The following is a 25,550-nucleotide window of genomic DNA, read 5'->3' on the forward strand; positions in this document are numbered from 1 at the left end:
AAACAAAATTAAGATCTTCATACAAAAATATTTACCCACACTTGTTGTTCGAGCTGTTTTTTTTTAATTTGTTTATTATCCACTCAAAACAATTACAATTAGGTACTTATCTTGATTAAACTTAAAACAAACTAAACATAAACATTTTAATTTTAGTAAATGATCACGTAAGTAAGGTATTATTTTTAATCATATCTACGATAACAGTTTTTGTTTTTATATAATGATTTATTATAAAGAAAAGATATTTTTTTTTATCAGTAAGGAAAATGTGGAGACTTAACTTGATGCAGTACAGGACTCACTCCGCAACAGTCACCTCATTGATTTATCATAATTAATCAGTGAAGTGAAAACCGCGAACTAAATCCAGTCCCGCTTAGCCAAAGTATTACCTACAACCCAGTCGAGCCACCAATATTTGTCTCTATCAAGACGTTCAGTACTACTAGTACCTTTTTTTTTTTTTTTTTTTAAACCGCTGTTTTTTAGCAGTCAGACGAAGAACCGTGGATAGGCGACTCCCGTACAGTCGGGACGTCATGGCACAAGGCGGAGCGGAGCTTACTCGGTTCAGTAGGGCTGTGTCCGAACGGGACCGAACTGATAGGGTGAAGCAGGAAAACCAGTTTTGGTGGCTTCAATCGGCACTTGATAGTGGGTAGTCGGGATGGGGTTTTAAGCCTTGGCCGGCTTACATACTTGTTTATAGTTTTAGGGTTTAGTTTTAAGTAGAATAGGCATGGTGGCACGAAAAAAAAAAAAAAAAAAAAGACAACGAAATATGAAAAACAAAAATGTTAGATAGTTAGATTTGCTGCTGTGGACCTTATTTTAAGTAGTTTGTAAGTAAAAATAAAAAAGGTTATTGATATTAGTTTTTTTCAAAATTTTCTAATAAAAACAAAACAAATAAAATTTAGATTTAAGTAAAATAGATCTTAAGGCCGAAAGGCATTCTTCAATATTGATGTTATAGTTTAACTTAGAGTGTCCGTATGGGACCATTAAGTTAGTTGTAAGTTATGGATAACTAGGCTAGTTCTATGAATTTTTGTCTAGCTTTAAGATAGGTTTAAAATTGAATAAATAAAAATTAATTTAAAAAAAAAAACTAGTATCTTTTTCAGGTATGCTTACGCAGTATCTTAGATCTCTGCTATCCTTTGCCAAATTGTCAGGTTCATTAATATTCTTTTGTCAGTCACTCTTCTAAAAAGATGGTATATTATAGGCACGTTTTGTCGAATTCGATAGGTAGCCATGTGCATCTAGATATAGAAACCCTTCCGGAGGTATGTATCCACTTACCAAAGTATTTCTAAAATACTGATGATTGGGATTAAACTATCCGAAGACGAGCCCATTATCCGTAGCATTAACTTATCTTAAAAAGTGATTTCTCACTAGGTCGAAGATGAAGTAATCAATTCTCGATATACCGGATTTATCTAGGAGTATTTTGTTGGAGACATAATGCCGAAAATCTGAGTGTTCGCTTCTGTACATCAGTAAACATGCTCTGAGATATTTTATTTCAAATATACGATATTTTTCCTCGTGTGACGGACTAATATTCCACCATTCTGGGCTCGCGTACGTCAGAATTGGACGAATAAATGCTTGATAACAGATGATCTTCACATCAGATCTCAAACGGTTGGAATAGAAGATGCTTTTGAGAGACATAAATGCAGCTCTGGCCCCCTTTTTAATTGAGTATTTATGTGGTCATTGAAGGAGGTGGTATATTCGAATTGCTAAACCTTAATAATCCATTATTTACTTCCTCATCTCTGTTGCTTAGAAGCTCTCTAGAATGAATCGCTTCAAAATGGGAACCAATAAGATTCAACTTATCTATTCCATTATCAATAATAAAGTGATTGTTAGTGATGGGGCAGTGTTCTCTATTAATATGAGTTTGTGATATAAGCAGTTGAAAAGACATTGGGATTTTCAGCTTCGGAATTTTGACAACGTTACGAAGCTTGTACAATTGGTTTATTTTTGGGAACATGGTTATTGAATCCGCTTTAATTATATTTTCAGCCCTTTGCTTTCAGTAATCGTTGACTCTATTCCGAAACTGCTGACTCAACAACGTCTTCACGTTTCTCAAGAGAGATTTTAGTCTTATAAGCTATAAGTACTGGGAACTATCTTGAAATTTGCGTCGAATTTGATTAATCTTGAAAATTGTTTTTTTCTTTAATTTTTGGAACTGTTGACTCTATGGCTTCCAAAACCACCTGCTTAAGGCTCCTTATATATGAATCGCACTCCTCTTTAGAGATATTTCAATTACTAGGAATGTTCGACGACGAAGAGAAATTCCTATACTTTCTGGTGGCGCAACGTTGAAATCAACACCAATCAGTTTGTCTAAAAATTAATTTAAGCACTACGTGTCTTGTTGCAAAGCTAAGCGATGAGTCTCCAATAAATGTTGGTGGTATCACTATAGCCATATGATCACTATCATATGGTAATACAGACATTTTGTTATCGTTAACCGTTTCAATTTGCAATCGTGCGCCGGCGATACAAAGATCTAGGTACGATTTTCCAGAAGGGTAACTTGGTGTCACCGGGCTATATAAATTAATTTTGAATTCAATCTGATTTTCAATAATAAAACGTCGTTATAGGATACATCTTGCGTTTTCTTTGAGGTCCAATCGTGATGTTTTGCGTTAAGATCTCCCGCTAAAATATAATAGTTGGATAAATTATCTAACCTTAGTTTTTCGAATAATTTCTCGAGCTCAGTATAAAATTCATTTGCAGAAGCTGAGGGAGCATATGCCGATATCAAATATAGACAATTATTATCCCTTAATAGCAAAGAGATAACCGTTGTCTCCAGACAAACAAAGTTTTTAATATCACTGTGTTCAATAATCTTAAAAGAAAGTGGTTTTCGTACAAGAATTGCTGTACCACCTCCCTGTGTTGAATCTTTCCTATCATTGCGAATAATTTCATATTTATCGAATTGTAGATTATGTCGTTTGTTTAGTTTAGTTTCGCTCAAAAACAAAACGTCAGGCCTATTCTACTCAGTAAAACGCAGTAGATCACTGCGCCTACTTAAGGAGATTATAGAATTGACGTTAAGAGCAATTATTTTACAAATAATACAAATATTGAGAAAGGCATCTATCTTTGCAGACTATCAAATGAAGCCTCATTGGTTGTGTTCTATTTGTGATTAGAAACGACACCATTTCCAGGCACAGATGCAAAAGAAATGCCTCCTATAACATGATTATTAATAATAGCCAATTTTTGAGTAACACGCTGTTGTGTCACCTTTTTTTCGCTTGAGCCGGCTCTGAAATTTTTTTTATAGCTATCACATCCTCGCCAAGATGCAGGGTGACCATATTTTCCACATAAAATGCAGAAAATTTCATCTTTTGGGGCTTCTTTTAGTACCTTGCACTCACCTGATAAGTGAATGTCTGGACATTTAACGCACCTGTATACTATCTTACAGTGAGGGGAAACGTGACCAAATCTTCGGCAACGTAGACATTGGAGTATACTACTCTTTCGGATCTTTTCGAAATAAATTGCAATACCGTTCAAGTTGTTGCTAACACTATCTGCAGATAACTGTACCGTTATAATGGGTAGGATATTATTTTCCCGCTTGGATTTCACAGTTACATACCAGGAAGCACCAACAAAGTTGAGACCTTCTACATTAAGAGCCTTGAGCTTATCTAATACATCCTCTGGTTCATAGCTGACACTAAGTCCTTTTAACAAAAATTAATGAATTCTGTCATCACTATTAGTATAAGAAAAATATTCTGTTCCTTCTTCATTAAATAATTCCTTAACCTTGTTGCAATCATTTTTATTATTTAATGTAAGAGTTATTTTATCATTACTTACATTTTTTAACTTAAAATATTGGCTCAACTTTCTATTACCGCAGCACGAATTTTGACTCACGTTTTTTTTATCCGATAGATATGTGCAAATAAATAATAACCATAGCAATTTTAGAGCGAGGAAACACTTATTTCTATTTTTAATTAATTTTTAAAGTTCACTTTTTTACATACAAAAGACACAAAAATGGTTGATATTGACATTTCTTCCCTGTTTTTTGTTCAGTGTTGCCATACTTGTTTTTTTTTTCTTGGTAATTTCTTTTATTTTAGTGCTCAAATGAAAAAGTACCCAAACTCGCACCCACCCCAAATCCTATAGTGAGCCCAAGCAGGGGGGTTGCATACATACCGAGCTGTTAGTACTCCGTGCTATCAATTAAAAAAAACTTATTTTAGGCCCAAAAAATGCAATGCACATAAAGTAGGGTTAAGTCCGAAAAAGAAAAATTTTTTTTTTATGACTTTAAGTTGTTTTCTCGACCTAATATTTAAAACATTTTCTATTGAGACCCCTACCTAACTGTACAAAAAAATCAGAAGGAAATTCGTGCTGCGGTAATGGAAAGTTGCCCCAAAATAATTTGTTCCTATCTCTACATTTAACAATTTTAAGATAGTCTTGCTATCTTCCTTAAATATTTTAATAGGTGGTGGTTTTTTTTTTCTTTTATTGTCGATTGTTTTTTTTTTTGCTTCACTGTATGATGTTGCTTTGTTTGTTCCAGTTCCATTGTTCCATATCTCTGCAGCTTGTTTTCGTTTATTCTGATTTTTTATTTTCATTTTATCAATTATTTCGCGTGATGTTGTTTGCAAATTATTTTCAGGGTCATGATCGTCAATTTGGATCGACTCTGGGTTAAGAAGCACTTCGCTCGACAAAATTCCGAAACTATTTTAGCTATCACTAAAATCATTGTTTTTATCATTTATTGTTTGTGTATTATTTTTAATTTTCCTTTTTTTAAGTGTAAAATTTCTTTTTCATAGTGTTTTATACTTTTCTCGAGGTCTATCACCGCATCTCCCTCCGAAGGGTTGTCATGTTTTGATTTTCACTCAAAATTTTAATTTCTTTCTTTTTTTTTATCAGAAAAAATAATTTTTTGAATTAAGTTTTTCACAATAGTGTTTTTTTTACTTTGTTAAGTTTACTTTTCTCTGTAATTTTATTTTTAATTTTTTCACGCGGGAAGCACATGTATGGGTATTCACTTCACACTGTTGTTCTAGCTGTAATTTTTATTAAATCACAAGTCACACAAATTGTATTGATAAAAATCACCAGTTCTAGTTAGATGAGCCTAGTCAAACAAATTTTTACAATTTTTTTTTTTTATTTAAAACAAGACTTACATACATACGTGAGGTTTTCATGCTTTTCCACACCACCTTTAAAACCAATTTGTTCTGGTATTGTGGTAACATAAATGCGTGTTAACCAATTTTTTTCTTAAATGGTGATCGGTTTCCCCAGTAGTCCTATTGCACACCATATGCTAAAAATAAAAAAAATAATATCACAAAAGACGAACAATAAATATAAAAAATATTAATATCACAAAAGACAAACAATAATATCACAGAAAAAGCTTTGACGTAAAATTAAAATTAGCGAAAAATCGAGCAACGTGAATATATATGTATGTTGGATATGTAAGTAGATAACTCAAAAATGGGATACTGTCAGTGTTTTATTCCTAAAACTTTTATCTTCTAGCTCTTTATAACTTTAGTAAAAAGTAAGCACGGATTCTAAGGAAACATCGTAGAAGGAAAAACTCGTCCAGATTTTCACAACATTGAAAGTGTTTCACTTTATTCAACTCATTAAAAGGATATTTACTAAGCCTTTTTGGTGGCAGTGCTTAGGAAACAAAGGTTTAAATATTTTTTTTAGCATTTCAATGTAATTTATAAATTAATGAGGTGGTGAAACTAAATTCCATTTGTCGTACTGTTTAACAATTGTGAAAAGTGAAGTAGGGTTATTGTTTGTTGATACGGTAGGAAGATCTAAGTTGCAATTATGATTCTGGTAAAATTTTCGATACAGCCATCCACAGACATAGTGGAAACTGTCCGGTTTTAGAAAGCTAGATATATCAATTTTCAGTGCAGTGATTTCGTTGAAAAAGGGAATAGCTGTTGACCGTCCCGGAAGCTATGAAACATTTTGAACCAAAGTATGATTTTCTAAAGCTGTTATTTTTTCCACTTCGATCAGCTCATAGTTGTCAGCCCTTACAATTTAAATGTATTGTATTCCCCATAGCATTTGGAATGCGCTTTGGAATTTTGATGCTCTGGGCTTGCTGTTATTGCCCAATGAACTTCTTATCTTTCCAAATAACAGTTCAAGGCGATCCATATTAAGGTGTCTAGTTAAAATGTACTTAAAGTCAAACTGTTTAAAATGGTGCCATAAAGAAAAAAGTGAAGATATATTTAATAGCCAACTGTAAATAAAATTTAACTTATTTGTTATGTCTATACCTTCATAGTTTTTAACTCGAATTGATGTAAAAAAAAAAACATGAGCCGACCTAAATACTCTTCCTGCTCCTGGCTTTGTTGAAATCCTTTCTTCATATTTTGAGGCTGTCTTACTTTTAAAGTGTTGAATAAGTCAAAAAGTTTATCAAAAATTAAGACGAACTCGGCTGTATTATTAACTGTTTTGGTTTCAGTTGCGGAGTTGGCAAAAGAGCTGCATATAGCATATACTGTGTAGCTCAAAACTTTTGTAGTACCACATACTTTCATTTTGTAAAAACTGTTAGGCTCAATGTACCTGTTGGTTAGTTTGGGGGCTAATCGAATAAAAAAAGACAGTAACTTGGACTTTTTAAAACATGTGGGGGATCAAAGAAAGCAAAACGTTTTTGGTCATTAACTTTAAAATACGGAGGGAAGGAGCCTTGATCACAAACAAAGTGAACTGGAACCAGACCACTTTCTTACAGTGTAGATATTGCTTGCTCTGCCAACTTTTTTTAGCATATCACGTTTGCAAGAAGATTGTACAAAGTAGTATACGATAGGTTTGTAGCGAGAAACTGGGAACGATGCTTCCCTTTACCGTAATCTATCGGTTCGTCTATTGTTAGTCTATATGAGATCTTATAGACATTTCGTCAATGGCAACCGATGAAAATCTATTTATTTTAGGATATTGATAAACATTGAGCTCTAGGCTTTTAACGTTAAATTTAACTTTGCCTGGAGCTTTCGGTCAATCATAAATGAAAGGAAGAGATAAAATTGGGTGAAGAAATCTATAACAGGTAGGTGATTCAAAGTATATAAAAAGTTCAAACACTTTAACCGATTTGTAAAAACTTTTTCCTGAACCTAATTATTTTAAATTTTTATTTTATTTTCATTATCCATTCCGTAACTCTCGTTTTCAATGTTCCTGCAACTCTTGCAACGACAAATTAAGTCGATAAACTCTGAAAATTAAAACAAATCTGAGTTTTGTTTGCATTTTTCAACGGTTTGAGCATAGAGGAAATATATTATCTAGAGTCCCGACTTAATAAGTTTGCTCTCTTTCGGCCTACAAGCTAAATTGAAAGGATTTTGTCCATAAGGATAAGCATGTGTTAGTTGTCCCGTGCATTTCTTATGGGACCAAGCCATTATGAATGTAGTTGTTATGGAATTTGTGCCCATATTTCTCGACTGCGGGGAAAAAAATATTAGGTGAACTCAGCCCTTCAAAAAAGAGATCCGTTGAATTCAAAAATTGAAAAAATAATGCAATATTTTAAGAAAAATGAATTTTGAAACTTCTTTTCAGTGAAAACTGTGCTAAAAATAATATTTGTATGAGTTTGGCAAACAAATTCTATAATTTTTATAAAAAGTTTATCTGAAAACAAAAAAAACCATACAGAAAGTATAGACGCACCATAGGACTGCAATGCAAACGTGGACCAATTTGAATTAAGCCCAGTTTTGACAGATTAACAACGAGGTGAGAATTTTGACAACTCAACAAATTGTAAACAAAACAAAATTCATTCCCAGTAATACAAATGAAGGTAAGACAATTAAAATGGAAAATATCAATTTATTCAAATAAAAATATATAATGAATTTGTACTTAATTTAATCCTCAGATAAATAAGAAACCATAGAGAATGTTGCAACAGAAGAAGTGGAATTCCCAGAAGGAAGCCAAAAACACCAACATATCTATTCAGGAACGAAAAATCATCAGCCACGAAGAGGTACAAATTCAAGATAAGTGCGTTCGTCCCATTCATTTAAAACTCAAATTATATGAATATTGTTGTTTTTTTAGTTGAAATTACACTTGATGACAAGATGTTGTTCTAAGCAATCAAATCGCTCTATTCTGATAGGTTCTTATGTCCTCAATTTTTAACCCAACTGTAGGAATGAGAAGAACCGATTAAAGCGAAGGGATAGATATTGCAGAAGACTGAAAATCTTCGTGATGAAACCGGTCTGAAATGTTTTATTCGTTGAGAAGAATAAACATGTCGAAAATGTGGCTATGAAGTTAAGGGATTGCTGGATCAATTGAAGCATTTGAAAGCAATAGCACAAGCACGTCATGTGTCCCCATCTGTCATGATGTTGGCAATCGTTCATTTAATCGTTAATTCACTATAATCAAAAGTACGATGAAGTGAAGCTTAAGGGAAGTAGATGGTAAGAATATTTTTATAAATAATAAAATAGGAACTATCTTAAGGTCTTCGAAATTAACTTAAATGCCGTCAACTTATTCAATTTAATTCAAACCCAACTCCAGGAATAACTTCATCAATTTAGTTTTTCGAGATATTATTTTTTTTAAATAGAAGGTACTCATATACATATAAGGCTTTTCGTGGCTCTCTAAATTCATAAAGTTGTTTAAAAAAAAATGTAATGGTATTCCAGATCTACAATATTTTCCTTTAATATTCCGTTTACAAATGTTTACTATTTGCTGTTACCAATTTGTAGTCTTAAGATTATAACTTGTAATATATTGGAAAAAATAATGTTCAAAATGGGTATTTCTTATTTTGAGAACACGTAGCTAAGAAGAAATATGTACATAATAGCATAATAGCTTAACTTCGGGCTAAGGAGTAAGTTAAATATTATAGTGTGGCTTCAATAAAGCATACATATCAATTTGGAATCGATCAGTTCAAAATGTATGTCTCCTTTTCGTTGGCAAGGTTCAGTATATGAATAAAAACAATTTGTTTAGAGTATTACCACATTAAAATTTATATCGTTTAAATGCGCGGGTAAAAATTCCAACGAACATTTTAGTTATGTAGGTCCCATTTTGTTCAAGGTTCGAGTTGTACTGCCCCCAAACAACCGAAAATGGGATGTTTTATATTGGCTAATCCGATCGATTTGTACATAACCATTTGTATATTCTTCAAAATTCACTTGATTCAACCGAATTCAACCCCTGAAGCAAAAAGCACCAACATCTTTGAATTCAAAACAAATTTCTTTATTATTAAAGTAAAGTAAATCATAAATAATTTTGAATAAAAATAATCCTAGTCATCAAAGAAACAGTAGAATATGCAATATATACAAAATTATACTATAGCTCAAAATAAAAAAACAAGTTGTTTGGAAAACAAGATTATTTTCTAGATATACATAGAAATAAATCTAGGCTTCAATTTGACCAACGTTTACAAAAACTTTTGATGATAATGCGTGTTTTTGACGTTTTTTTTCTTTTTGGGCGTTTGTACGTATTCACAAAAGTATATTTCATCAAGAAACTAAGGGTAACATCATCGCCTGGTTTCAGTCCTTCTTCTGGTGTGAAGTTCAATTTGATTGTTACTTTATTGGACTTTCTCCAAGTGGTAAATCAATAAAAAAAAAAGAGAAAAAATATAGAATACGAATTTCCAATTCTATTTTTTTGTTATTTACTTTAGTTCCTTTCGTTAAACTTGAACTCCTTCGTCGAATTCCGCTAAATAGTCACGTTGATTTTGGAGTCTTCCTTCGATTGTATTCATGTTTACTGCTTTTCTTGTAGAACTTCCGACTGGTAGTACTCTTTACACCTAGAAGATGAAGATTAAGCGAGTTGACCACGATATGAATGTTTTGATTCCTACACACACATCGTCGTTTTTTTTGAGCGACTCGCATTTTACTTCTTGGCAGCTGATGAATATTCTGAGTTGCCAGTTGCTGCTGTTATTTCGTTTCAACACCAACACTCAGCTGCTGGGAGAAAGGCGTTAGCGGTCGACTATTGAATGGCAAAACTTCCACTTGCATCATTGACTTGGTGGTGTTGTTGCTGATGGTTTTGTTGCATTGAATGCGTTTGACTATTGGTAGAGATTGTGACACCTCCACCGTCAACGCCTGCGGCAGCTATGGCCGTTGAGAAGTATATACAAACACAATGGGTATCTGTCGTTAAAAACTTTAATATTATTTTGTTAAGAGAAATATAATATACAAAAAAACCTGCAAATCAGCGCTTTGTGTGCTTGATCTTCCAGATTTCTTAGGGAAATTGCTTCCTGCATGAGCGTATATTATTGGCACTATCTAAAATGAAAAGACTGACTATAAAATAAATCGATTATTGTTGCACCTCTTTCACTGCAATTTGACTTACTTCTTATTCAATGAAGTGAACTTGCTTATACCCTCTTCATTATAAAGAATTTTGGTCTGAAAAATATAAAATTATATTAAAAATCAAAACAATTAACAAAAACTTACTCTTAAAATCCGAAACCCATTGTTTTGTTTTGCAAAAATTGATTGTCATTTTTGACAGGTCACAAAAATTCCACAAGTTTCTTTTTAGCCCAATCCCCCATTTTGCTTTTTTTTCTCCACTCACATGTATTCACCGATAGCGAATTTGAGAGAGTTTACCTAAAATTTAAGAGAGTTCACCTCGAATAAAATTTGATGGTGTTTCAGGTAGGACGGGTACCGGTCGGGATTCTAGATAATATATTTCCTCTATGAGTTTGAGCGTAAATTAAACACATTAGCAGATAATGATAAAAAATAATAGTAGTAGCATAGATAATAAATTTAAAAATGTTTAAACCTACTCCAACTTGCATATGCTTCCTTGTAAAAAATAGGGGTGTTTACTTTTGTTTGCACCGGACCAAACTTTGTTTTGTTTTTGTATTCATTCGCAAATAAAATGACAAAAGAAAAGTTTCTAAAAAGAAAAAAATATGCAAGGCAAAAAAAGCTTTCACGCCTTTATTTTTAAAAGCTTCTTGTCTGTGAAGAGACAAAATTTTTTCATTTTTTCCTGCAGGGATGAGACATCTGTATAAATGTATTATCTATGGTAGTAGTGCTTTCAGAGTTGTATAGTTCTAGGTCCTAATTCTCATTGGACTGTTGCACTTACTATTACTTACTATATTACTTAATGATTAAAACCGGCTTCAAATAGCTAAATAATATATCTCTAAATGCGTCTTTTAGAATTGTTTCTAAATTGTTCTGCCACCTAACATGCGTAATTAATTTCACTTCATATTCGAATGATATTCCTCCCAAACGAACACAAACACAATGAGAGTACCAAATAGCTGGTAATTCACAATCTATTTTCAGCTGACTACATCTGCCATTTTGCAAAGGTGGTGAGTATGCATATCTCTTTGCAAAAGGATTTGTCCCCACATTGTTTGCATATAGAGTTAATACATATGCAAGTTGGTGTGCCAATTAAAGCTTGTAGGCAAAAAGAGAGAATTCGTTGGAGTGGATTCTCTCGTTTATTTTTTTTTCTTTCTGGTGCTGTTATTCAATTGCCCTCTTATTTCAACAAAACACTTTTTTGTATGCATCAATTTCGTTATATATTGATATTTTTAATTACCTAATGTATGCAAATGTGTGGTGGATAAATTCATATCATCATCATACAATGATGATTCAATTTTTTTTTTATTTTATTTTATATTTTCAAAGGTTACAATATAAATAAATTTACATTGTCCGGTTTTAAAGCCGGGGTATACTATGCTCATATGGCGGGATTGAATCTTTTATTACGGTGAAAAAAATTCGATCCTTGACGATCTTTCTTTATATTATACAGGTTCCGGCAAAAAGATGGGTCTTGCAAAAAGATCTCCCATATTTTAAAAGACAATGACAAATAAATAAACAATTTAACAGAAAAATTGTATTAATTCTTTTAAATAAAATACTATGCCAAGTTTCGAATAGAAAAAAGATAACATGTTCTTTTACAAAATTAAAAAATCTAAATTAAATAATTTGTTTACTAAACCAGAATATTATACGATAAAATACTATAGTTTCTACTTTCTAATTTTTCAATATTTTGTTTTTTATTATTCTTTAATTTTGTACTTGCGTGACAGACGGCAACTATATTTCAATTACTTTGAACTAAGTGTTGATGACCGGAACTTCTGAACGCCTTCCTAATTTCTAAAAGTTTATGTCTCCTTTTCATTTTTTGTGTAGTCAGGATTAACATATACTCCATTAAGTTTATTTGAGTTTTTAAGTAATTTATTTGATGGTTGTTTACTTTTCGTTTCTACTAAAACAAGATGCTGCTCGCCTTTGGATGGTAGTGCGGTAAAATCTTCTATCTCAATTCTTTCTTCTCCTTGAAGTGTTTTGTCAATTTCGATAACAGATTTTTGGATGTCATTGGCTTAAGCCTTTGGAATTGAGTATATAAGATTTTCTCTTGATCTTTTTTCTAACAAGTCTATTTTCTTCTCGAGTTCTTCATTTTTGGATTTAAGTTTTTCGAATTCTTGATGAAGCATTTCGTTTGATTCTTTGAGGTTATGTACCTACATCAGAAAATAGATCACTTTTTCTTATCAAGTCACGGATTTTGTAATATATTATTCTTGAGAGTGATTTTTCTATTTCGGCAAAAGATATTGATGTCATTTCTGCTGTATTGAATTTGTTTTAAGCAATTTTGGTGAGATTTCTGATAAAGATCTTTTCTTAGATTGGTTAATGAAAGAGTTTACAACAAACGAGGTTATAAAATTTGTGATTGTTTATACATTTTCCGAGTTAATTTAAAACGGACTGCAGTTTTTTTTCAGAATAAGTTGGTTATTTATCAAATTGTATCAAAACTAGTATTTATTATCAAGGTTCTTTCTGTTTTTCTTCAAGAGCTTCAATTTTTGCTTATGACGTGTTTGACAGATCAACTCAACTCAAAATAGCGACTATATCTAGACTGCTTTTCAGTTCTTTATAAAACCTTTTATTTAAAAAAAAAGATAATCAAGTTTTTATGAAAATAGACTTCCTTTTTATTTTATTTTTATATTCGAAAAACATGTTTTGCATTTCAATCAACTTACCAGACAGACGGCAACACCATTGTCTTATTATAATTTTATTTTATTTATGCCGTTGAAACTTATATTGTAAGAACAAATTTTTTATAAATAAAATATTTGAATCTTGAATCTATAAACGTCTATAAAAATACGGGAGGTTTTTTTGCCGCACCCTGTAGTTATGTAGATGTTCTATTGAATGGAAGATATTTGAAAATTTGTTTTACATTGATTTATGACACATGTCGTTTCATATGGGACTCTATACCTTTTGACTGCAATTTCAAAGTAAGTTTTTAATATTTTGTAATAAATAATATTTAATACAGTATTTTTTTCTCAAAAAATGAAGATTTGAAACTACGCCAAAGGATTGGATTAATGAAGAAGGAAGGAGTATGTAAGTAAGATCGCCGCGATTGCGGCCAAAGATCCTTGCCTCCTCAGGTGCACGGAGCAGTGTCTGCCGAAAAACGTATACTACGTTAAGATAATTAATTATCTTCTACAAGGAAGGAACACGGTAACAGGAGGAAAACTCGAGTCCAATAAGGACCTTAGTGCTGGTAAGCTTTACCAAAGTGGATGGGTTCAATCCATGGAAGATGCCAACACAGTGAATTATTCTTCATTTTGTCAAAGGTTTTTTTGTACTGTATGTTATATATGCCTCCTACTAACTGAAATTGTTTAGGTGCTTCATACCCAATCACTGAACCTTTCAGCGTTGCGTCTTTGGATTGCAGTGGACAAAGATAGCTTCATCAAAACTGCACATTGCACTTGTGTTGCCGGCCTTGGTGAGTGCTGTACTCACATTGGCGGAACTTTGTTTGCTTTGATGTCTATAGCAAGAAAATTCGAAGAGGATAATCTAGTAATTAAATTTTAAATTTGTACTTAAAGAAAATTAATTATTGAACAACACAAGACTACACAATCTCATAAAAAATATATGAACACGAACATATTGAAAAACAAATAAACTTTTCTAGCCAATGTAAATTTTTTTGTTATTATTGAATTGATATATATATACCTATATATATATATATAGATATCGGTCACTGATATGAAAACTTATTGGAAAGTTCCTTCATGTAAGCTCAAAATCCAGGTGCCATGTGAAAAGATTAAATGGAACAAAATTAGTCAGTCTGCACAGAAGGGCAAAAGACAAGTTCAAACTGCTTCTTGTGCCCAAGTGGTAGAGTTTTTGAAATTTTTGAGGGACTAGGGATGTGAGGTTTCAGCAATGAGCAGTTTTGAAGCGCTAGTTCCAGAGCAAGACTTGTGTCTGAGTGTAGAAGAACGAGAATTGATTCCAATGTACATGGCCAACGTCTTCAAAATTGAATATGAGGGATTAGACAAAACGGAAATTGAAAAAATTTCAGAGATGCTTGTTTTCAGAATAACAACGAAACAAGTCAACTTCGCTGCTTCCATTGGCAAACAGCAGTCCAAATGTCACTATTGGCACAAAATGTGACTCGGACGAATAACGGCATCCGTATTTAAGCAGGCTGCTAGGACAAATTTAAAAAATGTGTCGATGAGTCTTTTGAAGAGGGTCTGCTCAGCGTTGCCGCCAAAAAATAAATTTTCGCGCCACGTTTTTTCAAAAAACGTGTCATCTTTGAAATTTTCGTGCCATACGAAAATAAAACTCAAGTTGTTCTTTAAAAATAAATATAAATTGAATACTATTACTATTAAAAAAAAATCACTTCCTCTATTCGTGCATGAGTAGGTATTATTATTAAAAATTATTTAGGTATAAATAATATTAAAATATTAAGACGTAATAAAGCTTTGTTATAATAAGCTAAATAAATAAATTAGCTGAAGGTTAAAATTTTGACAATTATTAGGCCTAATAATTTCATTATATGACATTATAGCATTAATTGTTTTGTATGACAATTTGTTTTAATATTATTTAGCCTTAAAAACACTCGTTTTGCTGATGCACTTCCGTGAGTCAAACATAAATTTGGAAATATAAATAAACATTGCTTCATCAATTTTATTTTTTAATTTATACAACTTAAGCCTTACGTCTTTGAATCTTCAAGAAACAAGCTAGCCCAAAAATTTTTCTTATAACATATTTCTCGCACTATAATAGATGAGAAAATTCTGATATCAAAATATTGAAGTCTGGCAAAATACTTTTTATGTTTGAATTATTTTTTAAACGCATTTATAACATTAACAATAAATTAAGTTTTCTTTCAAATTCTTGTGAAAGTTTTTTTATAGAATATTTGACAATCTTTTAAAACATTAAATTTTTCGTTAGTCTCTAAATTTCGAACCTTTTCTGTGCATTTAAATCCCATTATTGCATTTGAAGAATTAACATAATCTTCTTTAAAAAATTTTGTTTTTAGGAAAATTTGGTGAAAAATAGTTATTTATGAAATTAATAAATTTATTTTTGGGGCTTCGCTTTGAAATGACAATAAATTTGTCTGTAGAAGGTAGAACGTAATCCAAAAACTTGAAATATGATTTTATTCTGTTATCGTTTAGAGGTCAAGGAGTCTTTTTGACTTTTCACTGTTTTCTTCTTTGAGAAAAAACCATCCAATTTTTTAACAAACATTTAATGCCACAAATGCAAGCCAGAGTGTTGAAATCATTTTTGGAATTTTGTTTTGTTTAATAGTGAAATATTCTTGAAAAACTGCCATTTTACTTTGCCGTTTAGGACTGTTTTTAAAAAACTATATAGGTACATCTTTGGCTAATTCATGTATTGTAGAGCACGCATTTGAAATACATATTTGCAACGAATGTGAAGTGCAACTGCTTGAGCAAATATTGAACTAATCTTTTTTTACCAATTAAGTTTGATATGGGAATATTATAAGTTTCTAAAAAATCAAGTATATGGTTCTTGATAAACTGTTGTTTTAATGAATATTGTCACTGCGTTTACACTATGAGCTTAAATTTATGTAAAAATATTTACATATTAAAACGTGCCATATTTAAACTTTTCGTGTCACCGTGCCACGAGAAAATTTCCGTGTCAAAATGGCACGATTGTGCCACATCGGCAACGCTGTCTGCTATTTTCAAGACGAGATTCGTTCAGCAGCCGTTAAATATGGTTGTCGCCATGAATCTGAAGCTGTGAACTTTATTTTGTTTGAGGAAGAAGAGCAGAAAACTCAACTCACGATTGAAACATCTGGGTTCATAATTGACAAGGAAAAATCCTACTATGCTTGTTCCCCCGATGGTATTTGGAGATGCGACTGCTGTGGAGAAATGCCTGTTGAAGTCAAGTGTCCCTTCTGCCTCAAAGACGGTAATGTTGCAACTTTTATATTCTCATCTAGCTGCCTCATCATTAAAGAGAACGGTGAATGGAGGATTTCAAAACAGCGCCAATATTACTGATTACTGCATTTTTTGTATTTATTCCCCTTTTTTTAAGGTGATAGTTGAAGTTTCTTCTGATAAATTGTTTTTTGATAGTGAAGTCTTAAAAACAGACTTGTGTCTATTCGGTTCTAAATGTACTTGTACATTACACATTTTGTCAAGTCATAAATTTCGCTAAGTTTTACAATTTTTCTTTTATTTCCTTTTATGAAAAAGTACGAATGATATAAACAGAGGTGGCTCAGCGATAATCTTACTCTTTATTGCTCTGCTTACGCCTCGTGCAACAATATTTTTGTAAGTTTAGGTTAATTAATAAATTTTATCATAATTAAAGAAAGTGAGTTTCATTTGGTTATAATATATAAATTCCATAGACTTATATTTTAATAATATTGTAGTGCGTGAACTTTTAAATAAATAAATTGGGTGGCGCAACAGTCCGTTGTGAACCAGGGCCAAGTGACTTACAACTCGCAACCATTCCTGTGTGCGAGTACTGTTGTCAGGAATGGAATTGCGTGAACTTTTAGCACGCTATTATTCCAACAGGACAAATTTGCTAAAAATATGATAAATGTACCTACCTCTAGTTTTATACATATACATATATATATACGTACCTATATTTATGTGATAAAAAAGCTGTGAATTTTAAGTTGATAAGTTTATGTTTATTTTATATGAAGATTTTTTTCTATCTTATTTTGTTGTGTTGCCTTTTTAATTAATTACATTTTAATTTATTTAAATGAATATGAATTTGTTTGGATTAATACTTTTTTGTGTTCAAGTTTTTGAATTTATATTAAATACAAACAAATTACTTTTCAATTCATTTGTTTGTTTTATATTAATTATGGATGGACTTAAAGAAGTCAAAGCACAACATATTTTTACAATGTAGTCAAAGTACGTTTCATCGCTGTTTATTTTCGATGACACTACAAGTGTTTTGTTGGGAAATCTATCCATAGTGAAGTAGGATTTTACACGAATAACAAAAACAATATCCATAGTGAGAATAACACCGATAAAAGTTCGTGTAGAATCTCACTATGGATAGGTTTTTGACATTTATACGAGTCTCGAATGGATCTTATGTGATTTCGTTTTTAAATGTTGGTACGATTGATATTGCATTTGTATCTCGATGGCTGTGTTGGAAGAGTAGTTGTGCATAGTTGGAATCATGTGTGTTTTCCATTGGGGAAAAAATCAATCTATTACTGTTGATATTATTTAGTTTTGTTAGTGAAAATGGACTAACTGGGCTTATTTTGCAAGAGAAAACAAAAGAAAAGATATTTATTTAACATTATGAACAAAAATTGTATTTATTATTTTATACAATTTGTCTAATTTAAAAAAAAAACTTACATGTTGTTTATTTGTTGTTGTATTTTACATTGCTTTGCAAGGTTTCAAGAGTATACCTCGTCGTCATTCTCAGAAAAGATAATTAAGTTTTGCTATGTTTCCACCAAAGGTTTATCTCAGTTTAGATTAGATAAATCTTTTTGATGTTTCCACCGCACAAGAAGATTTAAAAATGATTAAGTTTGACAACACTTTCTAAAATGCAAATGGTGTTTCGATGTTTCTTAAGAAGTGCAAGTGAGATAATTTGATTCGTGTTAAACAATGAAAAACTGAATATTTCAGCACCATATAAGAATATGCTACCTACTCCATGTGCAAAAATTTCACTTTTTTTTAATTTGATTAAAACAAAACTATATTTTTTGTACACAAACATGCAAATAAACGGACCATAACGCATTATCTGTAAAACCAACTCCTCCACACAGGTTTTTTTCCACAAATTTTGACTCGAATCCGAACTCCGACGGGAATCGATTCAAATTAAGCTCATTTCAACTCGATTCAGGTATATAAAGAATTGAGGGGATCTTCAAGCTCGCTTCAACACCACATGTTAATGTAGTAGTCTACGAACAAACCCCCTTCTTGAAGTTTGTATTTTATGTCAAATTTGTTTGGTTAAAACTTTGAAATCGACCGCCAAGTCAAGTGTGAAATGGAAAACACAAAGAAAACAGGAAAAAGGTAAATAAAAAACTAATTTTAGCTTATAAACTACATGATTAAATAATTAAATATTCTTTAGAAACAAAAAGAACTGGACGAAGGAGTCCACAGAAGCCCTTCTGGATTTTTATGCTGCCAGAGCTGATGAGTTCCAGCATAGCCGCAAAAAAAAAACTGGATATAAACATCTTTTAGAAGACATGCTATCCGCTGGCTATGCTGTAAGTATTTGGAGTACCTATACCTACCTACATACATAAAATTACTTTCTGCTTCAGGACTCATTTAGAGGTAAAAATCCAAACACTAGTGCGTGCGTATAAATATGCCATAGATAACAACAACCGCACTGGAGCAGCACCATGTGTTGCTCCGTTTATGGAAAAAATGGACGAGCTTTTTGGAAGCAAGCCCATTGTGACAAACGTCCACAACGTCACGTATGGAGCAGCCGCAATTGGAGTAAGTTATCTTTTGGTTTTTGTTAACTTTGTCCATATACATATTTATGCATATTTGTTTAAATCTTTTAGAACTCAAGTGAAACTTCAGAGGACAATACTACCCAACCATCAGATGAAAACTCTGATGACATGCAATTGCATACTACCCAACCATCAGATGCAAACTATGATGACATGCTAGAGACCACTGCCACTGACGATGTTCCATCGACCTCCACTGCCGCTGCATCCAAAAGGCGAAAGATTTCTCGATCTTTGTATTTCAAAATGAAAATCGAAGAAAAGCAAAAGGACAGAGAGGACAAGAACAGAAAGTGGGCAGAATACATGGAAGTAGAAAAACAAAAACAAGAATCAAGAAAGCTCAAATTGGAATTGTTGAAAGAAATTTTGAATAAAAAAAAAAATAAGTAAAATGTTATGTGTATATGTTTTTATTTATTTAGATGATGTTATGTTCACGTAAGTATTCGAACAATATTTGACGACGATTTGTTGTTGGGTTCGAGGTTGATTCAGCTGCATCTATTGTGTCGGTTTCTTCTTCTTGGCTAATTCCTTCGTCGTTGTATGTGTCGCCCATCGCGATACATAAATTGTGCAGAATGCATGCACTGACAACGAGATTTGTTACCGAACGAATATCTCGTTATTCAGTGAACTTAAGAAGTCGTCTAAACCTTCCTTTCAACAAGCCGAAGGCATGTTCTACAACAATTCTTGTAGCAGAATGAACATAATTAAACGTTCTTTGTTGTTCTGTTAATCTGCCATTGTCTTTGTATGGTGGCACTAGCCAGTTTGAAGCGGCATACGCTGAATCACCCAAAATAAAAGAATTTGCCGGAAATAGTTGGTTGGTGTGGCTCAAAGCCTTTTTGAATAACTGAGAACGCCTGAGAACTCTACTATCGTGTAGAGATCCTGGCTCACCACAACTGATGTCAATGAATTTTTTATCTGCATCGACGACAGCTTGCAAGATAATTGTAAACTTATGCTTGCGGTTGTAGTAGCACACTTTGTCGATCTTTGGAGCTACGATTGTTATGTGGGTGCAGTCTATTGCACCCAGAACACCAGGTATTCTTTTTTTTTCTTCAAATTTTCTGCAGTTTTCGGTAAGAGCATTTCCTTGAGGCCATTTTATGAAGTCCTGTCCTTTGGATACCAGCCACTTGCAAACTCGATTCACTACAACCCATGAGGAGGACTTTGTTACACCGAAAAGGTTTGCTAATTGTCGAAAGGTCACAGTGTTGCTGATGTACCAAATGTACATAAACACTTCTTTTCTGCACCCTATTTTAATGCGTCCTCCTCTATTTACTGCGTGAAGAGACAAATAATGCTCAGAATAAGATGCTGAAAAAAAATAATGATTTAGTTAAATCTCAATGGAATAAAGAATAGCAAAGCTTACTTATCAGACGCTCTATTGTTGAACGCCGCAATCTGAAGTGGGATTTGAAATCTTCTTCACTGAAAGACTCAATGGTCATTATAAAGGAATCTACAGTGGCATGTTTTTTGTCTTCTGTTGAGTCTTCGAGACTAGTATGCTCTTCAAAAAACATTCCTAGTATGAACTCATTCCCGCTGGCACTGAACTCGATCAATTCACGCAAAAGCTGCAATTGTTAAATGAACTTTATTTTATAGAATCTCAATTTTCAGATGTTTTCTTACCATTTCTTCTTCAGACTCATTCCCGCTGGCACTGGACTCGATCAATTCACGCAAAAGCTGCAATTGTTAAATTAATTTTTTTTATAGAATATAAATTTCCAGATGTTTTCTTACCATTTCTTCTTGAAAATTATCCATTTTATTAGTTTTAGTTAGTTTTTCTTGTTAAGTTAATTTTGACTTTTGATTTTCACAAAACTTTCTTCTTATTTGTGTGTTTTTTTTTTATTATTATTTTGACAGATCTTCTTTCAGTTGTACCAATTTTTAAATACAAAAATCTGGCCACTGCGGATCGTTTTGTTGGGAATTTCTCACTTTACTATATATGAAATGCGAACAAAACGCACGTACTGTTATTGGCTGACGATTTGTTGAAATCAGAAAAGACCAGTCACTCTTTCAACATGAACCCTTATATTGGCGAGGTTTCTTGTCCTCTCAAGGTCATCAGCATCCATTTGGTCTCTAAGGTTTCTCAACCACGGTTTTATCGCTGCATCTACCACCATATCCTTTGGACACAAAAAAATATTGCACCAGCTGGGGATATAGCAATTATAGCAATGATGCTTGTTAGACGAAAAAACTTCTGATTGAGCCAGTGAATCGTCTATGTTTAAAAATTCATTACAAACAAAATAAAATTATGTTAAAATAATGAAAATGAAGAAATTAAATATTAAAATTATTTTGGTTTTAAGTAAATTATATTATGTACGCTTAAAAGCTTGCTTAAATTTACCTGGGGTTTCAGTAAAAACCTCGAAACAGTCAATGATTGCGGCTACATTATTTCTAAGGACTTTTTTGAAATACGGAGGTGTATTACTGTTACACCCTGTAATTAACATTATATAATTGCACATGAAAATTCAAGTAATGACAATAAGTCAAAATATGTAAATATCATTTCATTGGTATAATACTTGTCATATATTCTTGGCGCGAAATGGAGATATAAGAAAACTAAAATTGTCAATCTTCCTATTATAGTTTAAGTCGTTGAATTTAATAAAGTTCCTGAATTTCTTAAGCATATAAAACTCTTCTAAAATTATATCAAGTGGTGACGAGGATTTTAAAATGGACACTCAAAAACAGTGGATGGAACAAATTGCTTCATTAGAGCGTTTGATGAATAATTGCCCATCCAGTAGTAAACTCACAATACCCGAGTTCCATGCATTTGACCACGAAAAAGAATCTTGGGAAAGTTATCTTTTTCAACTCCAACAGAACTTTACGGCAAATTCTTTGGAAGATGACAACTTAAAAAAGGCACACTTTTTATCAACATGTGGGACCCAAACCAACGACTTGCTCAGGAAGTTGGTAGGAACAGAAGACCTTTCTGCGAAACTAACTAAACATTTTGAATCCAAACTGCACGTGCTTGCTTCGAGATATAAATTTTTGAAACAAAAAATGCTCCCTGGTCAAACATATGCAGAATGGATTGTAGATTTAAGAGGTCTTGCAAGAGATTGCGCTTTTGTCTGTACTAAAGATAATTGCAACACTTCATATGCCGATAACATGATAAGAGACATGATCGTCTTTTATAAACCTCACGACGCTGTTCGTATTGCTGCTCCGCAGAAGAAGAACCCATCATTGGAAGAAATAGAGGAACTCACCACAGCTCATGAATCAACACAACAAGCTACAAATATTCTAAAAGGAAGCAGTACTTCCAATCTATCAACGACTGCAGAAGTTAATCTCATTAAAGGCTCCAATAATTATAATAATAAATCCACAAGTAAGTCTCATGATAATAATTTTAGCGTTAGAAAATCGTGCCCAAATTGTTTCGCTCAACATCCCAGAGATCAGTGCAAGCACATTGATTCAATTTGCGATTTTTGTCAACGACGTGGTCACATACGTAGTGTTTGTTTATCTGCAAAACAGTCAGAAGCTCCCCACTCATCAAAAGCTAAAACACGTTATCATTCTTATCAGTCAACAAACCGCAAGCTACGTTCACGAAGCACGGGTGCCAATCGACGTCACGGTAGTCGATCAAATCAGAGTAACCAACAACAAAAGCAGATAGAATCTGCACACTCTATCAACGAAATAGAAGACCAAAACGTAAGGCATGACGGTGGAGTTGAAATTGTTTCCTCTGCACAATTCGAGACTGATGTCAATAAAAACAAAATATTCGTCTCGCTTCATATTAATCAGTGCCCTTTGACTTTTCAGCTAGACACCGGTGCCACCTGCTCACTCATTGGTCTTGATGGATATTACAGACTTGCCAGCCCACATTGTAAGCCTTCGTGACGATCACTTAAAGCTTATGGAAATATTTCTCTGCCATTTAAAGGTGTTCTTAACGTAAGTGTACAGTGGAATACAAAAACAAAAACTTTACCACTTTTAATTTGCAATAACAAACAAGACGCAAACATAATAGGTATGGATTGGTTTCAAAAATTTGGTTTACATATTCAAGGTGCAAATTCCGATTCAGTTTTGCAAATTGGATCTGATTCTAAAGACCAGCTTTTGACGGATTTTGAAATGTCACTCTGCAAACAACATGAATCTGTGTTTAAATCGGAATTAGGTTGCAGTAAGTTTTATGAAGCACATCTAACAATGAAATCCAATTGCCAACCTAAATACTTTAAATACCGTCCTGTGCCGTTTGCTCAAAAAAAAGCTGTCCAGCAGGAGCTAGAACGTTTGCGAAAGTTGGACATTCTACGTCCCATCGAATCAAGCCAATGGGCCGCACCCATTGTTGTGGTAAAAAAGCCAATTGGAACCTTACGCATATGTGGAGATTTCAAGATCACGATCAACCCACACTTAGAAATAGATCGCCATCCAGTACCACGCATAGAAGAACTTTTTCAGAAATTGCAAGGAGGGCGATACTTCACGAAAATCAATTTGTCCGATGCCTATCTCCAGATACCTCTGAAAGAAGAATCGAAGAAAGTCTGTGTAATTAGTACCGAATTCGGATTGTTTGAGTATCAAAGGTTACCTTTTGGTACTTCCAGCTCAACTGGTATCTTTCAGCGATATATGGACCAACTAACTGCCAATTTGGATTTCTACGTCTCGTAACTAGACGATGTTATCGTGTCCGGGCGTACAAACGAAGAGCATCTAAATAACCTCAAGATTTTTCTGGAACGATTAGAAAATCATGGTTTGCGATGTCGACTAGCAAAATGTCAGTTTGCGAAGACTGAGGTGGAATACCTTGGTCATATAATTGATGCAACAGGCATTCGTCCATCGGAAACCCGAATCAAAGCTATCATCAATTTGCCTGAGCCAAAAGATCTAAAGGACCTGGAAGCTTTTATTGGTAAGATAAACTATTACAACAAATTCATAGATAATTTTGCCCAAATAGCTGCACCGCTCAACAAGCTAAGAGCTTAAGACGAAGATTTTAAATGGGGAAAGGAGCAACAAAATTCTTTCAACGTTTTTAAAGAAAAAATTTCAAATGTGTCACGATTAACACATTTTCAAGATGATCCACCTATCACATTGGCTACCGATGCTTCTTCGCATGGCATTGGGGCAGTCATTTCACACATTTACCCGGATGATTCAGAGAAACCAATCGCGTTTGCCTCAAAAACATTGGATGCCTCTCAAAAAGGTTATAGCCAGATCGAAAAGGAGGCTCTATCGATAATATTCGGCGTGACTAAATTTCTACAATATTTATATGGTCGTCAATTTGAGCTCATAACGGATCACCAGCCGTTAGTCACTATTTTCAGCCCTAGTAAAAAATTGCCGCATATGACTATACAAAGGCTACAAGGCTGGGCAATTTTTCTAATGGGGTACACCTACACAATTCGCTATCGTCCAACAACAAAGCTTGCAGGCTCTGACGAGGAATTTGATAAATCGGAAGAATCGTGCCATCAAGTGGATGACAGTATTTCAGCCTTGGAAGATTTTCCAATCAATTCATATGTCATCGCAAAATTTTCAAAAAATGATCCCGATATTCGCAAAGTCATCGAATACATACAACAGGCTTGGCCAGCACGTTTGCCTGCTACTAAAAATAGTTTACTTCCTTATTTTCGTCGAAGGCTTTGTCTAAGTGTTTCTGCTAACATTCTTCTCTTTCAGAGCCAAAGTCCAAGGGTGGTTATACCTTCTGCACTGCAACCTAAAGTACTAACACTTCTACATCAAGGTCATTGGGGGTAACTCGGATGAAACAAATGGCCCGCCGATACTGTTGGTGGCCCAAGGTTGATGACATCATTGAGTCAACAGTAGCAAAATGCATTGCTTGTCAATCGAATGCAAACCGCTCACCAAAGGAGTATTCCAGTTGGACGACATCAGAGAACGTTTGGGAACGCATTCACATAGATTTTGCTGGCCCTTTTCAAAAGTCTATGTGGTTAATTGTGGTAGATTCGAATTCGAAATTTCCATTTGTCATTCGAATGTCGTCAACAACTTCCCATTCAACCATTCACGCTTTACGTTCCATATTCGCTTTAGAGGGTTTACCAAAAGTCATCGTGTCCGACAATGGCACACAATTTACCTCTAAAGAGTTTCAGCAGTTCTGTCAAGATTATTCAATTCGGCACATGACCTCAGCTCCATTCAACCCCGAGTCCAAAGAGTTGGCCGAAAGGAGAAAATCATGACTGGAGATACGACGGGCG

At 33.3% G+C, this 25,550-nt stretch overlaps 4 protein-coding genes, 1 long non-coding RNA gene and 1 pseudogene across 9 annotated transcripts; 3 read left to right on the forward strand and 3 right to left on the reverse strand.

Annotated features, from left to right (window-relative positions):
• Positions 1–8,728: 8,728 nt before the first annotated feature.
• LOC129940516 (uncharacterized) lies at positions 8,729–11,451 on the reverse strand. 5 transcript variants are annotated; one of them, XR_008780693.1, is made up of 6 exons: positions 10,659–11,451; positions 10,552–10,607; positions 10,398–10,499; positions 10,041–10,340; positions 9,846–9,982; positions 8,729–9,766 (listed from the first exon to the last, which is right to left on the reverse strand). It is a non-coding gene; the product is annotated as an uncharacterized LOC129940516 (long non-coding RNA). The 5 variants fall into 5 exon arrangements; XR_008780696.1 differs by having other exon boundaries at positions 10,037–10,340; XR_008780695.1 differs by having other exon boundaries at positions 9,846–10,340; positions 10,398–10,481.
• Positions 11,452–13,547: 2,096 nt separating this feature from the next.
• Positions 13,548–16,678, forward strand: LOC129944565 (uncharacterized). The gene is made up of 5 exons (XM_056054096.1): positions 13,548–13,906; positions 13,959–14,141; positions 14,322–14,471; positions 14,766–14,837; positions 16,430–16,678. The coding sequence occupies exons 1-5, from the start codon at positions 13,850–13,852 to the stop codon at positions 16,676–16,678; spliced, it is 711 nt and encodes a 236-aa protein (XP_055910071.1). The 5' UTR covers positions 13,548–13,849.
• Positions 16,679–19,014: 2,336 nt separating this feature from the next.
• On the forward strand, positions 19,015–19,593 carry LOC129941280 (uncharacterized). The gene is made up of 2 exons (XM_056049872.1): positions 19,015–19,177; positions 19,249–19,593. The coding sequence occupies exons 1-2, from the start codon at positions 19,094–19,096 to the stop codon at positions 19,591–19,593; spliced, it is 429 nt and encodes a 142-aa protein (XP_055905847.1). The 5' UTR covers positions 19,015–19,093.
• On the reverse strand, positions 19,591–20,536 carry LOC129944573 (uncharacterized; annotated as a pseudogene).
• A 37-nt stretch (positions 20,537–20,573) lies between these two features.
• Positions 20,574–21,223, reverse strand: LOC129942769 (uncharacterized). Its single transcript, XM_056051832.1, has 3 exons — positions 20,983–21,223; positions 20,869–20,925; positions 20,574–20,810 (listed from the first exon to the last, which is right to left on the reverse strand). Exons 1-3 carry the CDS (start codon positions 21,004–21,006, stop codon positions 20,574–20,576), a joined length of 318 nt encoding a protein of 105 aa, XP_055907807.1. The 5' UTR covers positions 21,007–21,223.
• A 3,868-nt stretch (positions 21,224–25,091) lies between these two features.
• Positions 25,092–25,532, forward strand: LOC129944590 (uncharacterized protein K02A2.6-like). The gene has a single exon (XM_056054130.1). It carries the CDS (start codon positions 25,092–25,094, stop codon positions 25,530–25,532), a length of 441 nt encoding a protein of 146 aa, XP_055910105.1.
• Positions 25,533–25,550: the final 18 nt, after the last annotated feature.

Source organism: Eupeodes corollae, chromosome 1 (genome assembly GCF_945859685.1).
Source record: "Eupeodes corollae chromosome 1, idEupCoro1.1, whole genome shotgun sequence".
Classification (NCBI taxonomy): Eukaryota; Metazoa; Arthropoda; class Insecta; order Diptera; family Syrphidae; genus Eupeodes; species Eupeodes corollae.

What these genes read in the sequence shown, in the direction of transcription:
- LOC129944565 (XM_056054096.1), top strand. Translation starts at nt 13,850, where the DNA reads ATGGGTTCAATCCATGGAAGATGCCAACACAGTGAATTATTCTTCATT. An exon ending in AATTCGAAGAGGATAATCTA is followed by an intron (nt 14,142 to 14,321) that starts GTAATTAAATTT and finishes ATATATATATAG; the next exon opens with ATATCGGTCACTGATATGAA. An exon ending in CGATGAGTCTTTTGAAGAGG is followed by an intron (nt 14,838 to 16,429) that starts GTCTGCTCAGCG and finishes ATTTTGTTTGAG; the next exon opens with GAAGAAGAGCAGAAAACTCA.
- LOC129941280 (XM_056049872.1), top strand. Translation starts at nt 19,094, where the DNA reads ATGGAAAAAATGGACGAGCTTTTTGGAAGCAAGCCCATTGTGACAAAC. An exon ending in ATGGAGCAGCCGCAATTGGA is followed by an intron (nt 19,178 to 19,248) that starts GTAAGTTATCTT and finishes TAAATCTTTTAG; the next exon opens with AACTCAAGTGAAACTTCAGA.
- LOC129942769 (XM_056051832.1), bottom strand. Translation starts at nt 21,006, where the DNA reads ATGGATAATTTTCAAGAAGAAATG. An exon ending in ATAATTTTCAAGAAGAAATG is followed by an intron (nt 20,926 to 20,982) that starts GTAAGAAAACAT and finishes TAACAATTGCAG; the next exon opens with CTTTTGCGTGAATTGATCGA. An exon ending in ATGAGTCTGAAGAAGAAATG is followed by an intron (nt 20,811 to 20,868) that starts GTAAGAAAACAT and finishes TAACAATTGCAG; the next exon opens with CTTTTGCGTGAATTGATCGA.
- LOC129944590 (XM_056054130.1), top strand. Translation starts at nt 25,092, where the DNA reads ATGGCCCGCCGATACTGTTGGTGGCCCAAGGTTGATGACATCATTGAG.